The following is a 27,405-nucleotide window of genomic DNA, read 5'->3' as shown; positions in this document are numbered from 1 at the left end:
GTGTTTATTCCAAGAGCTTAGTGCAAAACCCTGGTACACCGGTACTTTTTATATTATAACACACCCACACACACACACACAATCGCCGAGCCAGTAAACACAATTTAAAATGCAAATGTAATAACAGGACAAGAGAGGTGTTTCAAAGTGGAGAAGAGAGACTAAGAGAGGGCTGGTTACAAAAGGAGAGCAGGGAAAGATGAAAAAGGGAGGAGGAAAAGCAGAAGCGGTTCAGAAAAAAGGGACTTAAAGGGAGGAGTGAAACAAGATGTAACATGAGGGGAGAGCGAATTGGAAGAAAGGGGGACTGAGGATGGACGAGGTTCATCCACAGATGCTGCAGGCCTCGAATGGTGCACTTTGAATTAGCAGTCATTCCCAAATTTCAGTAATGGAGCTAGAGGGTGTGTTCAAATGATCGGTAATTACATGGCTAAACCTTCCAGGGAAAGCCAACCAAGGTCAGGGTGCTAAAAAAGAAATGTATGAGCAATGCAATGTAGGCTCCATCTTGGAAAAATGGCTCAGCATTTCAAGTTATCTCAGCAGTGATGAGAATTTGCTAATCTTGTCTACATGCGTTTTGAGGTTTGACAACTTACGACTATCTTCCCCAGAGTTTTCTGTGGGAGTTGCTGCGATAGTATGAGGTGTCATAGCCATCAAGTTTGTTCAAGCGAGGCAGTGAGTCTCTGATGAGGGTGTCCCTTGCCTTTTCTTCTGTTTGTATTAAACATGAAGACGAGTCAGCGCTGACATTAGCTTGGCATATCTGCTGTTTGCAGATGATGTTGTCCTTCTGGGTTCAGCAGACTATAATCTTTGATTCCCCGGGAGAAGTTCACAAAGTGTGATCTGCTTTGGATAAGAATCAACAGCTTCATGACTGACTCCAAAGTTGTTTGCTTATTCCATGAAGATGAGCAACTGCCATGTGGAGAAAAGTTCAGGAAACTTGGAGTTTCACTACCTTTGCATACGCACTAACATCCAACTATTATTCCAAATATGACAATATTCCCAATTTTTATATGGATCATGTAAACGGCATATTCCATCTGGATATTCTGAATTAGGCCTTATTCTGAATGGAGCATTTTCTGCTTAAGGCATGTTGGATATTTTTCAGGTTTGAGGAGCATTCTTTGGACACGTATACAGCACATTCAGAATATGTGTTGCAATTGGGGTTTTTACTGCAGTTTGCGATACACCTCCCCACGGCCTATTTGTGACCAGCTCTGTGCGTTGTACACAAACAAACTAGCCGACGGTTTGCAGAGATGCATGTCCAAAAGAAAAGCCCTCTGTGGTCCGAAGGCAAAATACATCTACTTTTAAACATTATGAAAGACTTGCATATCAACAGGTTTTTGGATATGCACAAATATTGCACCAGCAACCTTTAGAAGAAGGTGGTTGGAGGTATGAAAGAGGCACAGTCAAACAAGTCCACCACCGGTTACGTTATTCAGATTATGCACGGTTGCATGTAAACAGGAATATTAATGGGATATAAATTTGTATTAGCCATGTAAACTGCTTAGTAGGAATATTGTCTTTTTTGGAATAAGGGCAAAAAAGTGAATATTTTGTGCATGCAAACGTAATCAGTGATAGCAAAAATTAGATCGGGTGAAATGGCTGGTCTCACACTTCATGAGTGTATAAAATAAAAGAAGTCTGAACAGCAGGACCTTGAAGTTGATTGAAAGAAGCCAGTTGAGGCAGTACTGGCAAATGGTACGAATGTCTTGCCAGCCTACTCAGAAGGGGCTCTGAGGGAGAGCCAGCACAGGAAAGAGGGGCTACATCTCTCACCTGGCCATGACTGTCACTCTGAATCCCTCTGAAGAAGTTGGAAGATGTTCCCAAAAATGACATCTGGGCTGCTCTTCTTACCCTGTGGCTACTGTGTGAACGGATTTTGCCCCGGTTAAATGACTAGAAAATTACCTGGATAAGCAAATAGAAAATGGATGACAGGATGGAAATTACTTTGCTACCACTGTTTCTATTGCAGCCAATAAAGTAATTAAATATGAAATGTGTGTGTGTGTGTGTGTGAGAGAGAGAGATCCTCCACTACCGTCTCATGCACAGACTCGCAGCGTGCATGTACTTAAGACAGTAGTGGTGGAAATGTTATGAATAGTATGATTATGGCAAAAATGCATGTTTTGGAAGTACTAAGAATGCAACTGGATAAATGAGACTTGGGATTATACTGCACAAGTTGTGTGAGAGTTTGTAAACAGATTTTGATATAGTTTTACTGTTGTTAAACCTGGCCTCTTTTTACTTAAATTCATCAAGGATTTGCTCTGTTTTCGGAATTTCCGTTCACCGTGGAGGCAAGCGAGAAAAACTAAGTTTTCTTCAAGAATTCAAGGTAACACGCGGCGAGTAATTGATATACAAATGGTAATTTTAAGGGTGAAGTATTCTTTTAATGGGACAATTCAGAGATTCCATAAGCCTCTTTAAATCAGCATAAAAAAACACTGCTTAATAAAAATCATTGATTATAATGATGATACATTACATCTAATTCTTGAGTTTTCATTACTGACAACTGGGTTAAAATCAATGTGAATAATGTAGTGAAGCTATGAGGGACAAAACATGATTAATCGCTGTTGGTCGTGCTCATTGGACATAATGGCCTTTAGCAGAGTAAGAATTCATTCAGGTGAAGAAAATGACAAAACTGCCACTGTTGGTCTTTAAGCATTTCGGTTTGTCTTGTGCTTTGAAAGACTGAGATAAAAGATGAGAGGAGGGAAGAAAGGGGGAGAGAAAAAGAGAGAGAAGAAGAAGAAGGGATAGCCAGAGGGAGTGTTGAGAGTGCAGAGACAAAGGAAGGAAGGAGAAAAGGGTGGAAGGGTAGAGGTTAGGTTGTAGAGAGGAGAAGAGGGGTTTAAAAGCAGGGAAGACCTGCTGTAAACATTAATGAAACTGATAAAGTAAGTAATCAGAAAGCATATATATTGAGATTTGAAGATAGCAGCTGTAACAACATAACCTATATTCCATATAAAGCCTTTAATCAGGATTAGCTGTTTATGTGTTCTTTATATTAAGGTCACCAAAATATCAGTATACACAAACAAGCATGTATATTGAAACAAGGACAAGGAGGAAATCAGTGAAAAGTTAACTCTGTATATTATATATGAAATAGACAAATAACTAGAATTACCACCTCACGGTTGTATGCCTCCGCTAACCAGTCAAGTTGCAGTTTACATCTACATCTGTTTAAAATGTCATCACTTCATAATTATACCCTATTATCTTACATTTGTGTGAAATTGTCATAATTAGCATATGAATTCTTGAGTTATGCCCAAAAACGTGTTCTGTGAGGTCACAGTGACCTTGACCTTTGACCACCAAATTCTAATCAGTTCATCCTTGAGTCAAAGTCCTGAGATATCACATTCATGAGAATGGAGCGTAGGTACGTACAGTACGTACAGACGGACGGACAGCCAGAAAACATAATGCCTCCGGCCACGGCTGTCGCCGGCACAGAGCCCTAAAAAACCCAAGGTGTCTCCTCCACACACGACAGACACTGCTGTTGCTTGGAGAAACAGGACATTTTACCTGGGATTATCAGCTTTCTGAAAAACTCCTTTTTGAATTTAGTTTACTGGTCAGATTACTTGTTTCCCAGAAGAATCAGGAACGACATATTGATTCATGGAAATCGTGCAAATACATGCACTGAGAGGGACTGTTGACCTCCTCAACTGCATACAGAAGCAGCTGTGTGACCTGTTGACATTTCAATTGCTAAATAGAGGAATGAATACTACAAGCCATACAGTGTTATAAAGGACTACATTAGGCACCAACAACACAAATGCCTGGAGGTCTTATGTCCTCCTGACCCCTCTCCTTTTGTCTCCCAGTTGTCTGCCTTCATTCCCTAACCCATCCTCTGTGCAGTCTTCTTTATATTTCACAAATAATGCGGGTGAAATAAAGTTCACATTAGCCGGTAACTGAACTCTTTTGCCACTCTGATTTCACTCAGAAGGCAGGTTTCAAACATAGACTGTATATAAGAAGTGGATGTAATCACCGTGACGTCACCCAGTGGTTTGCGGACTGCCATTTTGAAGCCTCGAGTTCGAGACCATAAACTCATGTTTACAATGTTTACTGAGATAATAAATCAAGTGAGGAGTAGGGTCATTTTCTCATAAACTTCTATACAATCAGACTTCTTTTTGCAACCAGAGGAGTCGCCCCCTGCTGGCTGTTAGAAAGAATGCAAGTTTAAGGCACTGCTGCATTGGCTTCACTTCTCAAACACAGAGGTAGCCCACTGGTTTCAAAGCAATATGGCAATTGGCAGGTCAGTTGAAGCCTGAAAACTGGGTACAACTGTTATATTATGTTTTATTGTACTCTCGACATCATTGAAAATGAGGGCACGCCCTTAATGATTCCTAGAGATTTAAATAAAGGTTGAATGAATGAAAAAATCCAAGACGTAATCTTTCAAATTAGATTAAAGTTTTGAGAAATGATGAATGACAGTTTAGTAGTCCAAAAGTAGGATACAAGGAATGGCATAACATGATGTGGCCATAATTCTATTCTGACAGACTGGAATCAAATCATCACTTTGTCCAGTTGGATAAAAAAGTAAAATCATACAGGCACAATTACTTTATGTGTGCGTCTCTCTCTCTCTCTCTTTCTGTGCGTGTCCGTCCATCCGTGTGTGTGTGTGTGTGTGTGGGTGTGTGTGTGTGTGTGACAGCTAGTCTACCTGACATTCAAACTGCCAGCTAGCAGACAGGAACATAAAACAGGAAATTGCTTTTGGGACAGCCAATCAGAAAAAGCTCACGGTAAACAGGAAGAACCCGTCACAGTGGTCCTGTCAGGTGTCAGTCACTTTCACAATGACCTGCCCGCATGCCTCAGTGGAAATGTCAGTCATCTCTTAATCCCACCTCTGGAGAAAAGTACTTAGGATTGTATTAGATACAGAAGCCCATTGAGGTTCATTTCTATAAACTATATTTATATAATTATATTGTTTCAGGTCTGGCATCAGTGAACTTTCATTAACTATGCAAAGCGTCTGGGTGGCCTAGAGGTTCAAACAATATAACTGCAACATCTGTTTGATTCCAACTTGGGACCTATGTTACCGTTATTGTTGTGTGCTAGTGGATATTAAAATAAGTTCACTTTGTTTGTAAACCTAGTACGGGTTTAGAAATGTAAATTATTATTCTCAATAACAACAGTTTCATATCAATTCATATTTCTATAGTGTCTATCTGCCAATTTAAATACGACATTCCTCGAAATTATTTCAATGAATCGTCCAACACATACCAAATAAAACACATGAAACCAGACTGGTGGCATCAAAAGGCTTCAGTTGCTGCAGTCATTGTTTTCCATGTGATAAAATGTTGGGTGTGCTCCCTGTCTTCCCCCTGCATTGCAGAGGGAGGGTTGACAGTGGTCCTTGAATGTTATACTGTCAGAGACAAGCGATGTGTGTATGTGTGTGCACACTTGAGTGTGTGTAATCTGTCAGAGCCTAGAGAAAAGATCAACAGCTCACACAGTCAGAGGGCCACTTAAGACCTGACACCGACACACACGCACGCGGTATCATGAGGATGCCATGGTTGATGTGTACCGCTTCGCTGGTGACAGGACTAAATGTGCAATTATTCTCCATTCCTTTTGTTTCCATCTGGCGCTATCCCCTCTGCCTCCTTCACTCCGCTTATTTATCTGTCGACCTACAGTATCATTCTGTTCTTCTTTGCGAGTTGCGCCACAATCACGGACCATTTTCTACACATGGAAGACAATGTCATCTATCAGTTGAAGTCAGGAGAACGTGAAAAATGGGAGGCAGTTTCTGCAGGACACGGTGATCTATAAATGCATTTTTAGGAATCATATTTATCAGTGAGAGAAGATTGTATTGCCGAATTGAATTGAAAATGCCATGTCACCTTGCACAGTTTTGCAGATCCTTTGGGACACGTCAGCAGCGATAAAACATCTTATTTTTTAAACAAAGGGTTACAGAGACATGTTGTAAATGATGCTCCATTTTAGGGATAAATATAGATTAAATAATTGATTTAATTAGTGTTTACTAATAACTTCTTTTCACTTAAAGCTGCAGTGGGTAAAAGTGGAGCAAATATGATTAAAAAACATATTTTTTAAAATGATCACTACATCATGACAGTAGTGCATTAATTCAAATATGAATTTTAATGCCTATGTATTGCCTCAAATGTTTTCAGAAACATCGTGTAGTGTACTGTTTAGCTGTAACATGTTGAGATCAGTTGAGTAAATGCCAAGCACCGCCCATCAGCCGGAGCAAACTTTCTAATTTTTTAAACAGTACACTACAAGATGTTTCTGAAAACATTTGAGGTGAGAAATAGGCATTACAGTAACAGAAAATTGATTCATATTTGATCTGCCTAGTTTGACCGTTTGATCGGAGTTCGCAAGTGATTGACAGCTGCCTCCGTTGAATGAACAGACAAAAGGAACGCTCTCTCTCTGAAATGACCTGTGATTGCCCAAAATCTCCTGGCATGGGCTAGTTTTTTTTTAAAGCCTGATAACAGAGCCATGAGGTGGTGCAGTTGTCTCTCTCAGAGCACTTGAATTACAATACCCTGAAAGGTTATTATGGATTTTTTGCCAAATGATGCCAAAAACATTCTGCCCCCTTTAAGCAGAAAATAATTCCTTTTCCTTAAAAAGCAGATGTAAAAGGTGGCGTAACAAAGTCTAATATAGACTGTTGTGGAATTTTAAATTCAGTGTCATTTTCTTTAGTGTTCCTTTTCAACCACATACACAACAAACTGAAGCCCAGGAGCCGTCCAAACAATCACAGTCTACTACTTTCGATTTCTGAGCAGCCTTGGCTCACAGGCATCTAAGTTGTTATTACGGAGGGAGGCCAAACTACTTTCCCCTCTCTAGATTTCCCCAGCAGTTACAGCAACTTGAACCAGCGACTAACCATCAGGCTGCCTCCACCCCTGCGAAAACACATCTAAACCTTCACTGGAGATGTGCGATACTCTGAACAAACCAACGTGGAAACAAACAGCGCTCTAAATTTAAAAACCAGAGTGTGTTCTGGTACGACAGAGTGCCAATTTTCAAACGTGACCACAGAAAATGGGAGTGAAAACAACAATTTATCACTTTCCCAGTGGGATTTGAATAAAACAGGAAAATCAACAGGACTCCTGTGCAGCTAATCAATCAGTAGTTGTACCCGTCCTCCCGAACAACATCATTAGTCCGCTTTTAATATCAAATGCCCCCCCTTGAAAGTATAGAAGTTGGAGGAAATTGCAGTGAAAACAACAACTGTTCTCTTTAATGTGAACACGTCAGCTAACAGAAGAACAAAGCCTCCGGGCTACTAATTCTTGGAGAGCAGAATCCTGTGTCCCCACCTGATTCACAAAAAGAGGCGATGGTGTCTAGTGTGTGTGTGTGTTTGTTATCCTCTAGATCTAAGACATGAAAGCTACATCCATGCTCCTCAACTCTCAAATGTCAGTGGTGACTGTGTGTGTGTCTGTTTTCATTATGGTCCCACTCAGCACGTGGTGTGTCACTCCTGCTGGTTCTCACAAAGACTTGTGTGCCCTCCAACATGACTATTTATCTACACAACATTGTAGTGTTCATATGAAATGTATCTCACCATATGCTCGGTGCTTCTGTCCCGCTGATTTCCAGGAAGTCGTATTTGTCCTCTAATAAGAAGTCATTGAAGACGAGAGCTATGGTGTCCCCGGGTTCAGAGAGGATTGACCATGTGCAATCCAGGTTGTTGTCATACTCTGCAGGGTATCCAGGGCTGGTTATTGAACCTGCCGTGCCTCGTAACGTACCGCCACACGCTCCCTCCGCTGGAGACAGACAGAGCAGGACAAAGAATGAGAAGAAATAGCAACTCTCTGTGTATTTTTCAGATTTCATACACTCATTTTGGTGTTTCCTTTCCTGGGTTGCCTTGATCATTTTCTAGTTTATTTTTTATTGTCTTTTAATCATCTAATTGTTTTTTAGAAATATGTTTTATCATTTCCCTTTTATCATTTTCATTTCTTGTGTGCTTATGTTTCAAATTGTTTCACTGTTTATATTTGTACTGTCTTATTATCAGCTATGTGTAAAACACATTAAAATTACACTATTCTTTAGATACAAAGGTGCTATTCAAATTAAGTTTTCATTAATTGATAACCAAACATAACATTTATCTCTTAGATTCCTTTATTATTAGACAAATGAACACAATACGCATGTTAATAAGAACATTATGACTAAAATAATATATTAATATTGTCATGTTTTTCCTCATCATCAATTCTATCATCATTAAATTTTCATTAATACATCCTTGGTACATCTTCAAAACACTTAAAGTGAAAACAAAAGAAATATTATATATTATATATTAATTAGACTCAATAAAGCAGAAAAGCTAATCATTGAATTGAAGCTTCTGAAAAAAACACAAACTATTTAAAGTGTTTTTTGAAGAGATTTATGACAACATACTGAATCCCTGAGCTGAGCTCTTCAACCATCCACTGGCCCTGACGGGGAAAACCCGGACATATCTGTTCTTGTCTGTAGACTAATGAACCATTAGAAGGGCTTTGCTCGAGGATTTTGGGCTTCATCTAGTTCATGCAATGGTTTGTTTGAGTCAGACCTCACTGTGCTTTAAAAGTAATCAATACACCGACTGGGGCTTCTCATCTTGCTCCGTCCTGTGGCCTCATGTTAAGGTCCTTCAATTCTCATGACCCCACCAATTAGAGACTGTTTGTTTTCTCTTACGTATTCCCTTTATTGTTGGAGTTGGCAATGGGCATTTCTAGAAATACATATAACGAGCTAACTGTTTTGGGACATGAGTCTGTGCATAGATGTCATATTAGGTAACGTACGACATACTTTTCTGACTTATTTTAAGAACAAGAGGAGATGGCTAAAAGGCTGACATAGAAGAAAAAACAAAAGACATAGAGAGAGACATCAGACAACATCTTACCTCTACAAAATGGTGATGGGAAGTCCCACTGTGCCCCACTGCCAGGTGATACAATACACGTGAGGATACTGTGTCCTTCCAATACGAATCCTGACTCACAGCTGTATCGGATCTTGTCCCCCATGTTGTACCGCGAGCCATGGATGACTCCGTTTGGGATGAGGCCCGGGGTGCCACATGTGTGGCTGGGCAGGACTGAAACACAAAGGAGAAAACAGAGAACATGATTTTTTTTTAATTTCATATCCATCCATCTGTAACCGCTTATCCTACTCAGGGTCGCGGGGGCAGGGGGTTGGAGCTGATCCCAGCTGACAAAGGCCGAAGGCAAAGTACACCCTGGACAGGTCGCCAGACTATCACAATCGCTTATATCATATCTAATATTACATATTATTATATAATATAAGAAAAACTAGTTGACCGCTGCAAAAAATAAAACTAAAAACAACCAAATGAATGAATTAACTGACCAAAGAAGAGCCAAGCAGCCATTAACAACTCAACAACAGAAAATTATATTTATAATCATGGCTGTATTTGGGCCAATATATGCAGGAGAGTGATCCACCAAACCTTTTGGCTTTTGACCCCTCAAAACAAATCAATGTATATTTGTGACCCAACATCGCTGGTCGCACATCTCATATGAGCTAAAAGCACATTCAATCAAAGACTAATTTCAGCTTTTCAGAATGTACTTGCCAAAAGTTTCAACAGTATCTCTTGAATGTTCTGGTACATATTGTGATGACTCACACAAAACTAAATATGTCAAATATATCAACACTGAGATAGATCTGAATCGTTCCTATTTACAGTGGAAACTGACCAAACACTAAACATCAGAATCAACAACACAAAATAACAAAGGTGAGCGTGTTTGCTTTGCTAGAAACCTAAAAATATGTGAAAGTGACTGTGTGGTATTTCGATGTCTGGCGAGCATTTGTGCATGTGTTGTTGCCAGTTCTTAGATGACACAGCTCTACAGTGGGAGCAGCTACAGGCAGCTCATGGTAAAACTAGGCCAAAATCAATCTGCGACTGCAGCCAGCACGCCTCAGCTCTACAGAAGGGGCATCAGCACAGTGGCTGTAGTACAACCTGGACCAACTCCACGGTATCTGACCCTGGTGTACGCTGTGTGCTGTGTGTATTTGTATAACTGGAGCATGTTAACTTGCTGGGTGTGTACTGCGTGCGTGTAATGTGTATCCAAATGGCTAATTTTTATGTGCATGCACGGTGCAGTGTGTTAACGTGTAAGGGGTATTCAGTCAGTCAATCTGTGTTTGTGGATGCTGTTCCAATTAAACGCTAGCATGGTAATTAGACAAAGCTTCACCATGAGACCCTGAGAACTAGGACAGAGAGAAAGAGGGAAGGGTGGGGGGGTGAGAGGAAGACAAAGAGGGGAGAGGAAGTGGAGAGAAAAGAGAGGAGGATGAAGAGACAGACAGGAGAGAGGAGGAAGAAGAGGGGGAACGACTAGCGACAGAATGATGGAGGAAGAGGAGGAGAGGAGAGGAGGAGGAGGAGGAGACAGGAAAGGGGAAAGACGGAGACTCCAGTCAGACAGGAAAAGAGAGGTGAACTAATTGCAGTGGGCCCTAAACATGTATAATTTACACTAATTGACTCATTATTTGGATTGTATGAAGTCATGCATCAGAGGCAAGTTACTCACACTCAGCTGACCATGCAAGTCCACTGTGTTTTAACAAGGTGACACACACAACTGAATTCAAAAACCCAAACTAAAGCACTGACCGAAGGATGGGCAAAAGGAGGGAAAGGTCCAACGGAAAAAAAAGAGAGGATGAAAGAAATCATGCGTCTGAGCCAAGTCGTTAGTCACACTTATGTGACCGTACAGTCGTGTGTCTGCCAGGCAAGCCAGCTTGGTACACAGAGGTATTCCCTCATTTAGACTGATGTCTGAAATAATCAGGAGGTATTTTGGAAGGATAAAGTGTTCACAGGTATTGTCAGAATCCAACTAATATTGTACTTAACCACAGTTGCATTTTTGAGAAACCATTTGAGTTTTGGAGTTAAAGTTGTGTTCTCTTTTCAGCCATGAAATATTAAATAGTAGAGAGTCTGGTTTGCTGAGATTAGACTCTTGAATCACAACAAACTCTTTTGGTGCTATGTTCAAAACTGTTATCAGGCCATTAAATAGGCATTATTGGCCGCTATAAGCACCATAGATGTGGGTCAAATGGGGTCTACTACACCCACTAGTAGGTTTTATCATCTATTCACATTGTAGATCAACGAAAGAAGGTTTACAAGAACACAACAGTGACCTCTAGCGACAGTAGTAATTATGACAGGAGCAGAGGCGGAAGTCTGGCGCTGTAGAATAGACAGCGTGAAACTCCATATGGGGTGGATTGGAAGTGTGGGGCGAGGGATGGGACACAAAGCAAAACGTGGGATTTTCATCTAGGATGCTGGGGTTTGCAATGCATGTGAAACCATCACAGTGTTGTATTTATGTTCACAAGCATTAAGTTTCACTTTCACTTTTGAAATTTAGTCATTTTAAGCCAAAACATGATGTTTTCCTAAACTTAACCAAGTGGTTGTATTGCCTAAACCTAAAGAAGTTGTAGTTTTGTTGCCTAAACCTAAAGACGTTGTCATTTTTGATTGCCTAAACCTAAATACGTTGTAGTTGTATTGCCTAAACCTAAATACGTTGTAGTTGTATTGCCTAAACCTAAAGAAGTTGTAGTTGTATTGCCTAAACTTAAAAAAAATTATAGTTGTGTTGCCTAAACCTATAGAAGCCGTTTTGACAACAAGCCGTTCACAACAATGACCAGCTTTCTGTACCTTATCTCACTTATTACATGTCTATTTAATAAATGATTCCGAGATCAGAACTGCTTACATAGCAACGGTCTGTTATAAAGAAATAACAGACCATAGAATGCCGTAATTGACCAATCAGAATGAAGTATTCAACAAAGCCGTGTAATAAGCTGTGACCGTGTAATAAGGTGCGACCAATAATGTCTATTTAATGGCCTGATAACAGTTTAATTGGGTGAGTAACGTAGGATGGTTGTGAGATACAGGATACATAAAGTGTAGATTCATTTAGACAACATGTGACAGCTGATATCTCCCACTTGACTTCATATTCATACGCATGTTTAAACTGCAGCTGATGGCTTTATAATTGTATTTAAAGGGATTTGATATTAAAGAAATAGTCCCCCAGACCCACAAGTTTTTTTTTAATTTTAGGCATGTTTCAGAAATCTACTATTACTATAACAAGTAAATTCTACTGAAAAGAGAGCAGATGTGACTCGTTCTGCGCCATTCATGGGTCTGTTTAATATGGACGGCTCCTTGTGCTGAAATTAAGTCTATTAAAGTTACCAAATGAATAACAGATGAAAAATAGTAATGTTTCACTTTAATCAAACAATACTGTATCTTTTTAATTCAAATGTAAATGTAATGCTCCTGTTTTATTTAACTAGAAGGAGATTTGCATCTTACAAAAACAGATAATGATGAGATCTTTCCTAACAGCACCAGCTTTAATGTTGAGAAGACACACTGCTGATGGCACTGCCAAATAAAGGTAACATAATACTTGTGTGCCCATTCAGTAGCTTAGTGTAATGGCAGAACTAATGAATGGATTAGATAGATAATGTCAGATTCCTCTAGGAATAGTACAGGGGCTATACTGTAGGTCTAAGCAGGGGTTAATACGCAGGCCAGGACTTGCTCTCACGCTATGGCAAGAAGCTTTCAAACATCAACGTTAATAAATCTATGTGTTTTCTGTTTACTGTATTAAAACAAATTCAAAATATAAGCCAAATGAACTCAAAACATATTGGTCTTTGTCTCTACCTAATGTAATTGTTGGCCCCTTGTCTACAATGTTTAGAGTAATATTTTGAAAAGGCAGAAGTGAGTTATTCTCACTACAAATTCAGATTACAAATGATAAATTGCTTGTTTTAAGCTGCCATTGATAATCAGTATTGTTTTGGGTTACTGCAACTTATTTACAAGGCAGATGGAGAGAGTAATACTGGCTGTGTGCACAGTGCTTTGATTTGTTTGCCTTGTTTTTAATCAGGACTATACAACCTTGTTTGGCTGTAACCTCATGCCTGGGAAAGTTCAAATTAGCCGCTTGCAATTGTATTCAGCAGCATAATCACTCTGATTACTTAATATTGGATGACTCCTTTGTTTTCCATTTAGTTTATTCAAACAATTTGCACCTCAAGGTCATTTGGGGTTATTTAACAAAAAAGCAGGCATTATAATTCTGGACCAATCAGAATACAAAACACGGTTAGATGTGTACAAGGAACTGCAGAGGATGCAGGCTTCTCATTGTCTCATTAGCTGATTTTGTAGGAATCCAATGCTCCAAACACAGAAGTACAACACACACAATTTTCATATCAGTGGAAATGTGTACACGTGTGGCCCAGACACACCAACCCGACATCAAAGAACTAGCGGTAACCAAGGCCACCAGCTGCGTCGCCTCACGTTGCCTTTGTCTTGGCCAAAAAGTTGCACTCGAACACACCGCAAAGACTACAGCCGACTACCACGTACGTTCTGTGTCTGCGTGGGAGGAATTAACTCTCCACACCAGCAGGTCGCGGTAGTCTGTATTTGTCATTCAAAAAGGGAAACCGGAAGACAGAGGACTGTGGATATACAAACCATTGTAATAATATGTACATGAAACAAAGCGGCGTTTGCCGACCATTTTCACACCACTCTCACTCCACCACTTAGCTTCACTCCAGATGGCCATGTCGTTGTGAGAAATATCTCTGTATTGGAATGATCAGATGAGATGAAGATGAAAAATGAGAAGAGTCTTCTGTGTTTTTCCTCTTGACTTTACTTGCTTGATTGCTTTCCTCACGTCCGTTTCTCTTCACGTGAACTAATTCGCTGAAGCTGAACTGCCAATCATAGTGATTTCTCTCACCGACGGGCGCCGCCGATTCAACATGCTGAATCGGCCGAAAAACCTCTGACACGGGCAGACTAGAGCAGACGGTGCGGGACAAACCGCAAAAACTGACGCTCACCATCGGCCCCACACTGTCCGGCGGCCGACTATCGGTTTGGTGTGTCAGGGCCTTTAGATACGAAGATACAAAATTTGTATTTTAGGTACTGCCTGTCTTGCAAGTCAATTTACAATTATGTATCCAGATTAATAAAATATACTGATATTTTTCTTTTTTACCCAATTTTGAAATTCCCATATCCCTTGCACTGCACTCCTGTAACATCCACTGTTGTCATAGTGAGTGTGTACACAGCCATGTGTTTCTTTCGATACACATGTTAGCGAAGACGCTCAACTGTACAGACAGAGTTGGGGTTAGCCATGAGAATATGATCCCCCACTGGCTTTCCAGCCACTAACTTCACTGGGGAAATGGATCCCAGTTTGAGGTGTTTGAGTGTTGGTGGGGAAGTACTTTTACCACTTTTACCACCCACCAATGATGGAGTAACTTTCAACTTATTCGTGTGTGTGTTTGTGTGTTAGCCTGTGTTTGTTTGTGTCTTAAACCCTGTGTATGTCTCTGTGTTTGTATAGGCATCACTGTATGTGTGTGTCTACTGCGAGTGACTGATGATGGTCCTCTGTTGCTGTTGTCCCTTCCGGTCCTTCACAGCCTTAGGGCAGGTCAGTGTGTTGCTATGGCAACTCTAGGGGCCAGGGCAACATTTTGATAGTGATACAGAAGTGAGTAACGGCAGAAAGGTGACGACGTCGAGGCTAAGCACTGACGGTAACATTCAAAGTGGGATAAAGAGAGAGGAGAATACAAAGTGGTACGACAGGGGAAAAGTTAAGAGGGGAAGGAAAACTTGTGTTAAGGAGAAAAGAAGAAATGATGGCAGTAAAAGATGAGAGCCAGGAGGAATGAGGAAGTGAGGGAGACAGGAAGGGGTGGACGAGAGAGAGGTTGATAAAGGCTTTTGTTAAATTATTAATAAATTACTGTCAGTGTCTTGTACATAGACAATTGTATCGTACTTTCTGTTTAATCTTTTCTAATTCCATATCACCCCCCTCCTCCACTTTAGTCTCTCTATTTCTGTCACACAACAAGATATACATGACAGGAGCCTACTTAAAAGATAACCCTACACTCCACATATAACAATGCCAGCCTTTGCAAACAGACGTCTGAACAAACATCTAACCTAAGACACTTTCTTGTTGTTCACAATGCAAACTGTTTACACTCACTAACTCTAGACATGGTCTGTTGTTCAGTTAGAGCTGTGTCGACATCAAAAACTTCTGTCTATACGTGATGTCAGCAAGGTCTTCCGTGCTACCTGTACAATGCTCTCTCCGACAGTATAAATATACAGTGACGGATATTAGCTAACAGTCCTTGAATCTGTTATTGATGCACTAAAGCAGTTGCTTCTGGGTAAAAGCCAACCATCTCCTGCGTTCTCCCTATGGTGTAAAGTGCTCTAGGGACAGACACACCATAATTCAATTCCAAATAAAAAATTCACCGCAAATTAATTGACATTAAATTAAAACTCATCATAATTAATGGACTCATAGTAACGATTACAGACAAGGTTTCTTGCATTAACATGAAATAAATGTAAAAGATAATTAGGTGATATCCGTATATCATGTATTTATTCCAAATGATCAAAATGCCATGTGAGCGATGCTGTTTGTGAGCCGTCGCTGCTTGAGAACACTCCTGGATGGAATGAGAGTGGAGAATGACCCCTAGTTACCTGACAGTAACAAAACAACTGGAGTGAACTATATTTGTATCCACAGCATGTAACTTGCCACAAGCCAAAGTTGGAACAGATGTTTCGTCAAATCTAACTCCTCATACCTGGCAAAAATCACAAATTTCTTGTTTCGTTTCCAGGGGGCTCTATAGTTAAAACCAAGCGGAACCAGAACAAATGTCAGACCGTGTGCACAAATTGCCAAACAGGGATTTGGACAGATGTTAGCATTTGAAATTGGTATGGGAAAATTCATCTTTCAGAGTGATTAAAACTTTGGCAGATTAGTTAACTTTTGCAAATGAAAAGATTTCCGGAATCTATTGCAGCTTAACTCAAAAAGCAGGTTGGTGAAATGCAAAGTAATGTTCTCTGTCCTCTAAATACATTTAAAAATCTTGTCACAAGTTACTCGTTCTTGCACCAAAAGCCTTGATTTGTAAACTTTGGAGTAAAGAAAATAGATCTTCAGACCAGCAAGTCAATTTTCTACCAAACTGTTGCAGATTGGCCCTTATAGCAGAGTTCGCACAGTCAACGGCCAGAACGCACTGGGAACATTAGCGGGGCGTGTGCGTCGCGAAACCTCTTGCTTTTTGTTCCTGTGCCTTATTTAACAGGTTAGAGCCGCCACATAGCCCGCGGGAGCAGCGCAGCTCGGCTGCATGTCAGCTGCATCTCTTCTAGAGATTCAAGGTCTCGCCTATTTTGTCCGCGAGCCGCAAGCTGCGAGCCACAGCAAAGATAGACAGTGAAAATTATCTTTTGACCGTATATTGACATCATACCAGCAACATTACTACATTTACAATGTCTATATCTGTAGAATTTCAGACATGAATAAAGTTAATATTTATGTTTAACCCAACAATTCATGTTTTGTTTCAAAATAAAAGCCCTGTAGTGTTTTTTTGTATATAGAATCCCGTTTTTTAACACAAGGCTTTTATTCTGAAATATTTGCAGGACAGTCTTGTGTAAAATGCAGTGACTTGCATGGCTCCATAAATTCATAAAGTACCAGCTTTTAATCATGGATTATTATTATTACTATTATTTACAGATAAGAACACGGCTCTTAACCTTTTCCTGTCTAAAATAAATATAAATTACATTTATAATGAAATGAAATGGCCATTATAGAATGCAAACTCTATGTAGAAAGAAACAGCTGGCAGTAAAAGCGCAGCACCAGTTACGCTGCTGATGAGAACACCACACGCATGAGAGACGCAGCAGTTCAGCGAAGTAGACACGTGCTGCTCACGTTCCCAGTGTGGCCCGGCCGTCAGTGTTGGGAAAAAGTGCATACAACAATATTGTACCTGCCCACCACCCACCATTTTGAGTCCCAACAAATCACTTCTCATCCATATCATACTGGGACTCTGCGTTCGCACTGAAAGCATCTCTCAATGGGTGCAATCCATAATCCATTAACACCTCTACTCAGTTCGTTCAATCGCTATACTCCTTTAATCTGTGATTCTTGATGTAGAGTTGTTGCTGTTGGAGAGATGCCAAAGCCCCTGAGCTAAATGGACTCCCCAGCACCGCAAGTGCTCCCATGGTGTAAATGTATTAACAGCTTCTCTGACACATTGTACATAATAACTCTAACCAACCAAACACTAATGGGGATCCTGGCCAACTGTGGCCCAGGGCCAAAGCTGAACCGAGGCCCCTCACCACCTGCTGTGCTCCCCTAGTTTTAACGTGTCAACAGCTAACGCGACATTTCCAGCAGCACTAACTCATTAGTCCAATACATTAAAGGGGTATTCCACATTCTGAGCACACCTTTGCTCCAACCAATGGAGCTGTCTAAATTGATTTTCACTATTTTCTTAGGGATATGTGTATTGATTTTCAGGGCGATGCCAATTTAAGGACCAAATAGGCTGGCTGCCAGCTGAAGCAGATTTAACATGGTGATAAATTACTCAAGAGAAGTTTTTCATCGGACATACGGAGGCCCTTCATATTCATATTTAAAAACAGTGTGTACAATTTTTGCAACATCTAGCAGTGTGGTTGCAGATTGCAACCAACTGAATACCCCTCAACTCACTCCTCTCTTCCCAAGACTGCGGTAACGTGAGCCGCCGAGTCCAAAACCGTGGTAACGACATTCACCTCGCTCAGAGGCCATCCCTACTGAAATAACACAATTTTAGGAGCAACAGAATTCAGACGGCGGCTGGCGGCACCACAGTCTTGCACTCTGCGGCTCACAGTTTAACAAGCGTGTCGGAGAACTACGGTGGTCTTCAGGTAACATAAAAACATGAAAGGCTCTCTAGAGTCAGTGTTTGGTTTGTCCTTTCTGGGCTACTGTAGAAACATGGTGGAGAAACACACATCACTCTGTGAAGAGGACCCGCTCCCTATGTAGATATGAAAGGCTCCTTCTAAGCTAACGAAAATACAACGATTCTAGATTCTTTTAGTTTATGAAAACATAATTAGGAATATTATATTCCATTTCTGCTAATAGATCCCCCAAAATGTTACACACTGTATCCTATTTGTTCCTGTAAACTGTACCCTATAAACACAAGTGTGGTTTCATTTCATTTTGCAACATGAAATACTACCTACACTAGCATACTAAGCATTAGTAACTCATGGTATACCAGTATGTGTTCATGCACTAATATGTTTCCAATAGTACTAACCCTATCAGTCTGGCTCTGGCAATGATCAATCTTTCAGGCATACAGCATTTAGGCACAAGGACACCAAAGGATGTCTACTATGACGAAGCTCAAACAAACACATGCTGCACTATACGTCCCAATGACAAAACAGATCAGAGCTTTCATTCCTGCATTTATTGCTTTGGGACAGAGAGCTGTTTATTATCTTAAATAGTGATTGCACTGTCCACGATAATGACAACAACATATCTGAAATCTGCTTGACAATTTCAGATGTTGGATTTTCCTTTTAAGTGTGCCAGCCAATGATGTTTCCAGCATTAATTCCCAACGATCACCAGTGAAGGAGGGCAATCAGAGTACAGGCTTCACTTTGTTCTACAACACAGAGAATACCACAGAATAAACCACAGCCTAATGAATCAGGGCTTGTAGAATCACAAGTTGCGTAGTAAACAACACCGATGGATTGGAACTTGGGTGTGTACGGGTAATACCAAACACCACAGTGATAGCAAAACATGTTCTACCTACATACAGTTCGTCTCTGCAGTCGGCAGTCGTAAGCAGAGACCTAAACCACACTTAACAGGAAGAAAAATAAACTCTTAAAAGTTACATTTTCTGTTCTGCTCCCTCGGAGTAAACATATTAAAATGTATTAACACCGCCTTCCCTATGTTCCCTCGGTGAAAATATATTAGCAGGGCAAGTGACATTTCCAGCAGTGCTTCTAATCAATCACCTGCTAAACAGAGTAATCACTGTAGCAGCTACACTCTGTTAAACAGCAGCTCTCCTCAGCCTTTCCAGCTTCACTATGGAACCAAGAAATATTGGTTGCTAATATGCAACATCCCGACGCTGTGATGGCCAACACTATAAAGACCAGCAGCCACTGAATGAATGACCAGGAATACATTGCATACATTTAGACATGGAGTAGAAACGCAGCCCTGCTGTCACATTCATCACTACAAGCAAATGCTTTTACACTACACATAGTGTTTTGAGATATATATACAGTGCATATATATGCGTGTATATATACAGTATATATATAGATTAATATATTATATTATATTAATATATTATATACTGTATATAATATTTAATCATGATTAATCGCTGTTCAAAATGTACAGTAAAGGGAGATTTGTCAAGTATTTAATACTCTTATCAACATGGGAGTGGGAAAATATGCTTGCTTTATAAAAATGTATATATATTTATTACTGTAAATCAATTAACAACACAAAACAATGACAAATATTGTACATAAACCCTCGCATTTAGCATAAAAAAAATATGTTCAAATCATAACATGGCAAACTCAAGTCGAACGGGCAACAACAGCTGTCAGTGTGTCAGTGTGCTGACTTGACTATGACTTGCCCCAAACTGCATGTGATTATCATAAAGTGGGCATGTCTGTAAAGGGGAGACTCGCGAGTACCCTGAGAACCCATTTTCATTCACATATCTCGAGGTCAGATGTCAAGGGACCCCTTTGAAAATAGCCATGACAGTTTTTCCTTGGCAAAATTTTGAGAAATTAGAAAATAGTGGCGTTAAAATTAATATGCATTAACGCATTGTTATTGCATTAACTTTGACAGCCCTCATATATTTGTGTTTGTGTGTGTGTGTATCAAGTAGGGGTGTAAGAAAATATATAAAGTATATAGTACCATGACATTATGCTTTGTGATACTGTATCGATTCTCAACTAATTTAATTGTTTACATGCTTTACTTTATTTCATTCGCAAAGATATGCACCATCTGAATGTATGTGCCATAAACTTTTTTTACTCCGATTTTATGCATATGAGATGTGATACGATATGATACGTATCGTATTCTTGCCAATACACATCCCTAATATTAAATTGATACCTAATTTCTATAGTTGAAAAGCTACTTTTATTGCAACTGTTCACTCCTTCATGTCAGAGCGAGTCATTACTGTGTTATACCATTTTGCTACAGTATAGAATAGTCAACCCAGAGCGTGTGGGTAGTGGTTTAGTGTCTGTGAGACATTCTTCTGGGCTACTGAGAGCAGTTAGTTACCAAATAATGATTCTCAACCTTTTCAGACCCCAAGCATGGAGGTTTATCTCCCAGCAATAACAATATTGTAAAGAGAATAATTACCTCAAGACAGAACCTGTTAAATTGAAGCTAGGGGGATTTGTGCTTGAGGCTTTTAAAACTTGCACTTGCACTGCTATCCTCCTCCTCCTCTCTCTCTCTCTCTCTAGAAGAGCTCTGCCACCTCAATTCTGCTCTCTATTCCTCTTCGTTTTTTTCTCCAGTCGTGAGCTGGGGTGCATTCCCCGTATTCAGTAACAAAGGGAGTTTCCACCTATTCAATTTCAGGACTGACAAAGCTTTGAGTGCTCAATTTTAACTAATGTGGCCTATGTGATCACTTCTGTTCAGGTGAATTGAGGGTTGGGAGTTGACCAAGAGGTGGACCAAAGACATCTAGAGAAACCTACAGGCTGGCATGGCCAAGATCTTTTCGCTTGTGGAGATGCTGTGTCAATAACTGCCATTTTCTTTTACAGTTCACCTGCATTGGGATACAAAAGGTGCTAATCTAAGAGCCTGAATTTAAAAATCTGTTCTGTCATGGATTAGCACCACTGGTGTAAAATGTAATTTGTGGAAATATGATCATGTCTCCAGGTTTGAAAATTCAGTCTAGCAGTTGCATTTGGGACTTGAGAGCTTTGCTGTGCTAAGCATTTTCTGGCTTAGAAAAAGCAGAGTAAAATGCTGGACAAGATAGGAGTGAGTGCCACTTAAAGTAGGGAATGATCTTATTCTTGGGATACTCTTAAAGTGAAAAAAAAACAGAAGTGCACAAGCCCTTTAATCTGAGGCTCAGTGTAAAGATTCAGATCAATAAGAGGTCAAGGTTCTCAGCAGTAGGTTGACGGTAGTGTGCCAAGAGCTGGTAGAAGTTGTCCGTAAGCATGTTCAAGGCCGATAATTACCACCTTAGTGTTGTTGCAATTAGGCTGTTAATGAACCTACATTCAGCTGAGACGAGCATCTCAATGACTGGTGTGTTAAGCTGTTGCGCTTTTGCATTAAAGTAATCAGATACCAAGTGAGGACACTGCCTCCTAAGGTGTTCTGACTGAGCCAAGACTGACTCGGGAGGAAACCTCTGGGCAATCCCACTTAACTGGATAGATTACATTTCCCAGCTGGGGAGAACTGGGGGAACAAAGTTGAACTAAAGAAGTTGCTGAGGGAGAGGACAGGACATGACTTTCCTTTTTTAAGAGACTAAATATAGAACAGAGGAGAATCTTTATGGGTCAAAACCTTTAAGAATTAATTTAAAAGAACTTCCTCAAAGATCTTGGATAAAAATAATCTTAACACTTTTATTTTAAAGTTCTACTCTTTTACTCTTATTCTGAAAACAATAATAATCAGGTGGATCCATGGAGTGTTTCAGACAGAGGGGGAAAATAGGTGCTGCAGCACAGCCGGTATGTTAAAAGTAAAGCGTTTTTTTGAACATTAAACCATGTAAACATGTTCTAGTAGAAACCCAAAATACAAGTATGCACCTGAAAATCAGCATAAATGTCCAACAATAATCCAGCAATGACACTTTTGTGAAATGAGCACCTGGCCAGTGGTTGCTATGGAAACAATGACCTAGCCTAAAGGCTACAGAGTGCTGCAGGGGACAGACAGAGTAAACATCAGTCAACCTCTGTATAACACAACACAGAACACATCCACAGTTATTTGCTCTTAAAAGCAACATCTGCACTATTCACATATGTACATTTTTGGATCTGGGACAGTTCAGCCTAGATTTGTGCAACTAGCTTCCAATATGATAATATGGAGTCCCAAGACTTTAATCTGTGACACATCAGAGACAGTCTGTATTGTGAAGATCCAAAACACAATTTCAATATAGTACTCTGCACTGCAGCATCAGTAATGACTAATGGCTTTACTTTTGGTTTATGTTTACTAATGGCTCTACTTTACTTTTGTTTTTCTGTTTTCTTTGAATCACATTAACGACATATTTTCACTTTCAAACCAAATGACTGAGCTGCTCATAAAGACGATGAGGGTGTGACACCCCACAGCTTCATTGTGAAGTTGCAAAAAGCTTGCACACCTCGTTAATATCTGAAGTGAAGATAGAATAATGCATCTTCTACTTACAAAGTTGTAAAATGTTCACTTTCCCTGTAAAATATAAAATTAGATTTTCATCATTATAAATAAAGTTCACGCAGCCAAAAATAGCTTCATGCTTGAACTCCTGACTAATTCATGCTGTACTCGAGGCCTGGACCATCTAGTTACTGTAATATGAAAGCAGCCAGTGAAGCAGCACTTTAATTGTGCTGAGAAATGCATTACTGAAATGAAATAGAATTAAATGCATCACAGAAATGACCTGAGCAAAAAGAAAATACAATGTCAGCAAACAGAATGTCAGCGCATCTGTCTGTCTGCTCACTTGTCTGTTTTTCTATGTAACAGACTTTGCTTAGAGCTTCGTGAGCCCTCCACAATAATGCCTGAAGGTCCCCACACCTCACTATATGACAGAAAATCCTGGGGAAAAGTGGGCGGCAGACATGAGAGCATCTCATTCAGCCGGAAAACTTCAAAATCTCTAAAACCACATCCATTCCCAGTCTCCCTCATCACTCGTCTCCGCTGCTCCTCCTCCGTCTCTTCCTTCCTCTCCAAAGAGCCCTGCCAACACATCCTGTTCTATATTTTCCCTTCCAGTCATCATGGATGACAACCTTGACCTGTCTGTGCCTTCCCATAGCTAGACCGGTGCTCCCAGAGGATAAAAACAATGAAGGGAATAACATCGCTTGCCTCGTCAATACTCACATGCACGTGTGTGCATGTGTAGGCCCACTTACACGAATGTACACATACACACAGAGCGTGATGAACATGAGCATGCACTTGCACTTCAAAGTAAATGTCTTCTTGGTCTTTAAAGGAACAGTGTGTAACAATTAGGGGGATCTATTGGCGGAAATGGAATATACTGTAATATTAATAAGTATTTTCTTTAGTGTATAATTACCTGAAAAATAGGGATGCACCGATCCAACTTTTTCAGTCCTGATACAGATAGCGATACCTGGGCATTGGGTATCGGCCAATACCGAGTACCGATCCGATACCAGTGTCTAATTAATAAGCTGTATGTCTCACTGTGTGGAAGTGACCGGGATCATTCTGTTATGTGTAAGGCAACATCAGGCTTGACTTAAATATTGCTTTCCTAACAAATATATACATATATATACATTTACTGAATTGTTATTTATTATTAAAATAATAAATCGTTCATTAGCAACTTGGTAAAAAATCTTCAAAATTAACAGGAATTACAATTCAAGTGTAAACCTATTTAATGCAGCAACAAATTGGTCAAAACTTAAATAGGAATTAAAGATAGAATTGAATTGAATTGAATACATCGGCTCCATTGTCACCGATACCTGATCCAGCTGTTTGAGTTAATATGGGCCTGATATTCTATCCGGTATTGGTATCGGTGCATCCCTACTGAAAATAGTCGGAACCATAGAATGAGCCGTTTATATCTACAAAGGGAGCGGGTCCTCTTCACAGAGCCGGCCGCCATGTTTCTACAGTAGCCAAGAACGGACAAACCACTGTGTTAACTTTTCCTGCTTGGGCCAGAGTCAATAACGTTACTCGCTCCAGAGTTAACCCTCGTCACTCCACTCAGCCGCCGGGAAACAAGACAAACCTCTGTTGGTCTTGAGGAGCTGCAGCATTTATTTCTACACACACTGCAACTTCCACTGTGCATTCACTTGATATTATCAGAGCTAAACTAACTCTGTCTTCTGTTCCACTAGTTCACTTGTTCACTCAAACACATTCACCGCCGCTATCTCTCTCTTGCTTCACCACTCACTTCCCATGTACGCACACACACAAACACACACACTCCGGCTCTTACAACAACTGTAGAGAGGGACATTTGCGTTTTCACGTCAGCCACCGTAGTTCTCATTCACGCTTGGCACACGGGAGAGGCTGCAATCTGCAACCTCACTGCTAGATGCCGCCAGATATCACATACTGTAACTTTAATACAGTGTTGCTATTTCTGTGTGTGTAGTGCTACGATTGAGACAGACTAGTGTGTAAGTGTTGCACATGTGAATGTTTTTTCTTCGACATGTGTGTAGCGTGTGAAGTCTCAATCTCAATCCACTGGTTTTCTCCCCCAGTCAGGTAGCAGACCATTTTAAGTTGATAACTAAGTTAATAGGTCACAGATCAGACATGGTTTTCAACGCTAATATCTGACATGCTGTAAATATCAAACAATTATGAATGCTAAGAAGAGAATACAATTATATAAAATAGGAACACAAATGTTCATTGCTCAAATGTTTAAATGGGCATTAATCATAGCTGTCCCTGTTGCTTGTTGCACCACTCTCAAAGACACACGCACACACACACACACACACACACACACACACACACACACACAAACACACACGGTGTAATGCATCTTCATTTAGTCCTGCTGTCCTTTGGGCACATTTACATCTGTCAACTCACTATACAGAATGGATGGATGGGCTTGTGGTTGTGTGTGTGTGTGTGTGTGTGTGTCATGCTGTAAGTATGTGTGAATCAATTTGTCTTCCTGTGTGCGTATGTGTGTGTATGACTTGTGCATTTATCTTGCATATAATCTTTAAGGACAAGTCTGTCTTGATGTCTTCTGGTATTTACATGGGAGCAGATGCATATTTGCTTCTGTCTCTGTCTTTGTATACATACACTAATGCGTGTGTACATGTGTGTATGTATGTGTGTGTGTGTGCGTGTGTGTGTGTGTGTCAGTGTGTGTGTGTGTGTGTGTGTGTGTGTGTGTGTGTGTGAGAGTGTATGCGTGTGTGTGCATGTGTGCAAAACAGTCAATTTCCTTTCCTTGGTGACAGTTCATGGTCCCCTGGGCAGCATGGAATTGTGGGTAAACTCGATGTCACAACTATTCCCATATATCATCAGACTGACACAAAGGTACACACATGTACACACACACACACACACTAACACACAATATAATGCTTTATTGCCATTTTTTTAGGCATAAGGGGTTGCATTATAGCTCATGGGGAAAACCAATAGGCAGTATAAATGTATAAATTGGACATTATATGTCTCTAAATTGCTGCATCCTTTCTACACTTTCAGTTGCCGTACTGTTTAAAGTAATGTGCTTCTGGCTAAAAGACAGAAAAGATTCGATATTTCATCTTTTTTAGCTAACAAAGATGAATTATAAAAGAGGATAGCTTACTCTCAGTACACAGGATTTTACATAAAGAGGACTTTGTATGGGAGATTTAAAGCCAAAGAAGAACACGTCTATTGTTCCTACTGACGTCAAGGGACATTATCTGAAGGGCAGTTTTGGGGGCTCATTGTAGCTTCCCTCTGATTCACAGAAGTAACAAAAAAATTGGGATAATGGTTAAAAATGCCGTATCATTAGTCCTTGTGCCTGCCTCGCTTTATTATCACTGCATTTCATCAGTAAAACGTCAAGGGAAAGCAGAGACTTTGTTCAGGTAATTTGAGTTTGAGACATCTGCATTATTGAGTCTTCAGAAATTGCTCCAATTAAATTTTAGGAATGATGATGAATTTAGCTACATGTATTATCATTATCTTAGCTTATACTGAGTGCACGCTTTTATTAAGTATAATTCAATACTAAACACCTGTGTAGTTTGTCCTGTTGAAGGATCTGTACACAACCCGTTCCCTCCGCACACACACACACACACACACACACACACACACACACAGATGACTGACAGTTGCTCACCAGCACTGCCACCACTCTGAGCGTTGTGGTTGTTCTTTGTTGGGTGGATCGAGTTTAGCTAACAACGCCAGGAACTAAGTGGGCAAAATATGGCAAAAAGTACAACAAAGACTGGTAAATTAGAGTGGACTTAAAGATTGGATTCGCCCTCAAGTGGTGGACAATTCAAAGGCAGTTTGCCGTTTTTGTACGCAAGATCTGGCAACACTGCTAAACACAACTGTCACATAACTGTGTTTTTCAGGTGGATGTTAATGTTTTATTAGTTCTATTTAAGGTTTAGCTGTGTTAAATATTCCAACTAGATGTGTGAAATGCCTAAATCCACATGTGCCTGTTGTACTTGGAAGTGAACATGGCAGAAGAATAAGCTGACCCTTGTTCCTTAAATAAATGTATGAGCTACAACTACTGTCTATGCCAAATCAACATCCTAACATGTCACCAGTTTTACAGTATGCTCTACTAACATCTCCTAACCATGTAACTGAAGTTATAAACATAAATTATACATATCACAGACTTTTTTGTGTCTGTCAGCTGTAAATATGCTTACACGAGGAAATAAAGCACAAATGGAGTGACATAATTGAGATAACACTGCTTCTTCTCGATAAATCACTAATGTCAGGACCTCCAAATTCACAGGAACTCCCATGATTCAGTGTGACATCAATCAAACCGACAATAGAGGTGGACAGCCAGATTTTGCTGACTCTATACCTCACCACTCCAAAATGTCTGTTGGCATCCGCGCGCTTGGAATAAATGTCTGATCCCTCGAACAAAAAACCTGTTTAGGACCCAAAACAGCGTTTCTGCAACATTCATTCACATGCTGTCCCTGAATGTTCAGCTCCAATTCAATCCCCTGTGTTTAATATTGCCTTATTTATCACTATTTTCCAGCAGTCATTCTGTCAC

The 27,405-nt window shown here is 40.2% G+C and overlaps 1 protein-coding gene across 2 annotated transcripts in view; it reads right to left on the bottom strand.

Annotated features, from left to right (window-relative positions):
- Positions 1–27,405, bottom strand: part of LOC141754265 (CUB and sushi domain-containing protein 1) — a 467,652-nt gene that overhangs the window by 210,932 nt on the left and 229,315 nt on the right. For both annotated transcript variants that reach the window (XM_074613208.1, XM_074613217.1), the window contains exons 4-5: positions 9,107–9,301; positions 7,745–7,952 (exon numbers count right to left, since the gene is read on the bottom strand). In XM_074613208.1, coding sequence (XP_074469309.1) covers positions 7,745–7,952; positions 9,107–9,301 — 403 coding nt within the window. The remainder of the gene's footprint in view (positions 1–7,744; positions 7,953–9,106; positions 9,302–27,405) is intronic.

The sequence above is a fragment of the Sebastes fasciatus genome, chromosome 2, assembly GCF_043250625.1.
Source record: "Sebastes fasciatus isolate fSebFas1 chromosome 2, fSebFas1.pri, whole genome shotgun sequence".
Taxonomy (NCBI): Eukaryota; Metazoa; Chordata; class Actinopteri; order Perciformes; family Sebastidae; genus Sebastes; species Sebastes fasciatus.
The sequence above is the reverse complement of the archived record's forward strand: the minus strand, read 5'-3'. Positions and strand labels throughout refer to the sequence as shown.